At 39.2% G+C, this 2,500-nt stretch overlaps 2 protein-coding genes across 2 annotated transcripts in view; one reads left to right on the top strand and one right to left on the bottom strand.

Annotated features, from left to right (window-relative positions):
* LOC137629464 (uncharacterized) overlaps positions 1–2,500 on the bottom strand; it is a 190,343-nt gene that overhangs the window by 168,680 nt on the left and 19,163 nt on the right. The gene's annotated exons all lie outside the window — the stretch shown is intronic.
* Positions 1–2,500, top strand: part of LOC137628995 (uncharacterized) — a 24,574-nt gene that overhangs the window by 10,548 nt on the left and 11,526 nt on the right. The window contains exon 3 of the mRNA XM_068360249.1: positions 414–1,071. Within this exon, the coding sequence (XP_068216350.1) occupies positions 414–1,071 (658 nt within the window). The remainder of the gene's footprint in view (positions 1–413; positions 1,072–2,500) is intronic.

Below are 2,500 nucleotides of genomic sequence, written 5' to 3'. Positions count from 1 at the left end.
GTGACCATTTATTTCAGGATGAGTCCAAATAAACCGAGTTTTTGCTTGAAAATTCAATTGTAAGTAAAATTTTCCAGTACTTTTCTTGATAGTACATAGATGCAATCTCAGTGGGATCATTATGAGTAGGCCTAAATGAAGTGCGTAGTCGGGGAGCTGAACACCTGGGTCCCCCCTTCCGCAGAAGAAGATCAAACGCTGCCCGCCTACATAGCAACTGTCCTCATCCTGTCAATAACGGTCCTAATCCTCTATGTCAAATACGCCATCCCAACCAATCTCGCGATCGGCCGCAGCTTCCCTTCCCAAGGATTCTGGAGTGATGGCGTGGATCTGGGTGACTTGGCGCGCGCTCTGAATAGGTGAGTGTCTCTACTCTAGCTCCTCTGACTCGATCCTTCCCCCTCGTGCAGATCCAGCCAGCCAGTTCTTCATCACGGTTTTCATGGCGGCATCGGTGTACATCGGAATGGTGTTCATGGTGCGAGAGTTAACTTTCGGTTTCCTGGAGGGACTGGCGCCGATTTCGTTGCCGCCAACTGGTTTCCCTGGTCCACTTCCTCCAACTTCTCCTCCTATCCCACCTGCTTTCCTTCCTCCACCACAGCCTGCTTTTCCTCCTCCTCCAAAGCCTTCTGCCATCCCTCCTCCTCCAAAGCCTTCTGCCATCCCTCCTCCTCCAAAGCCTTCTGCCTATCCTCCTACACCTCAGCCTTCTACCTATCCCACTCCAAAGCCTTCTGCCTTATATCCACATAATATCCCTTCTAACTTCCCTCCCGTGGTTAATCCTTCTTCCAAGACTCCATCTACGAAGCCTCCCTCCTCACACCTCCCTCCTGTGCTTTCTACGCTATCTTCTTATGCCGTGCTTCCTTATAACAATCCTTCTACCTCACTTCCTGCTAAAGAGCCCTCCAAATCGCCTCATCCTGAGGAACCACCTACTGAGGCTTTCGGGACTTTTAATTCATATTCCCAAAATGATGAACAAGGCTTCCACTACATTGGTCCTTTCAGATACAGAGCCTTGGAGAGCAACGACTCTCTCATTTCACAAGTTCTTAAGAGGTAAGATGTTTCCTCTCTTATTTGGTGAAGAGCAGGGACGCCCCATGGAAGCAATTCATGAACTGTTGCTTTTGGGTTTTTTAAATACTGCTTGGACTAAGAAATGCCAATGGATTACGAAATGCCTATGTATTATTAAATGTATATTGATTAAGAAATGCAAGTTGGACTAAGAAATACAGCTTGGATGAAGGAATGCAGGTTGGATTAGGAAATGCAAGTTTGCCAATGGATTGAGCAATGCCTATGTATTAAGAAATGCAGCTTTGATTAAGAAATGCAAGTTGGACTAAGAAATGCCGATAGATTAAGAAATGCAGCTTGGGCTAAAAAATGCAGTTTGGACAAAGAAATGTCAGTGGAATAAAATGCAACTTAGATTAAGAAATGCAGTGAATTAATATATTCAGCTTAAGTTAAGAAGATAATTGGATTAAGAAATGAAAATAAATCAAGAAATTCAGCTTAAGTTAATAATATAACTGGATTTAAGAAATGCAACTTTGATTAAGAAACACAGTTTGGATTGAAAAAAAAAATTCCATTTAATTGAGAAACGAAGCTATGAATAAACAATGCAGCTTTGTGAATTCATCTCAATGGGCATAACGCTTTTCAAGGTCAGTTTCTGAAGTTACACTAACCATAAATGCTTCGTGAACTACTTAGAGAAAATTAGTAAAGAAAATCATTGTTTTTATTTGATAACTCGATTTTATACATGATAGGCTAATATCTTAGACCATGGTTTACTATTTTCCACAGATTGCTGCCTTCTTGACATTGATTCAGTAATGTTTGTATGATTTGTATCCTTTGTAAACAAATGGGATTTTTTTTATAAAGGTTCAAATTTATATTCTTTCTAATGTCTGTTTTTTTTTAACTAATGAATAATAATAAGTTTCCATACCCTTGTATTGATAGTCATAACTATGTTAATATATGTACTGATTTCAGAGTATCCTCCAAATCTTGGTCATTTTTTTCTTCTTTTTTTTTTCTTAATTTTGCGGTAATCATTTGTCTGACAGTAGTAAACTTGACCTGTGCTTCCTAACCCGTTAACACTGCTAACCATAACACTATCTAACTAACGGTTGCACACTAATAATTCTTTGATTTATGAAATATAAAAAGAACCCTTCACATCATCTTGCATATTGTACGGAAGAGCAATTGTATTATATACCGTACTCAGCGTCTTACATAAATCATTTTGATTTTGAAGAATAACAGTAGAACAGATTCTTTACCGTTTATGGCAAAAGTTCTCTTATTGTTTCATTTCTAATCCTGTCCTGCCATTTAACTCCCAATATCCTTTTGAGGGCTTTATTCTCAAATCTACTAAATCTATTGGGTATTGTTTCATTGTCATACCACGACTTACGTCCTTACAGTAACACTGATTTCACTAAACTGATAT

This window comes from Palaemon carinicauda, chromosome 37 (genome assembly GCF_036898095.1).
Source record: "Palaemon carinicauda isolate YSFRI2023 chromosome 37, ASM3689809v2, whole genome shotgun sequence".
NCBI lineage: Eukaryota > Metazoa > Arthropoda > Malacostraca > Decapoda > Palaemonidae > Palaemon > Palaemon carinicauda.
This window is presented reverse-complemented; position numbering and strand designations above follow the sequence as displayed.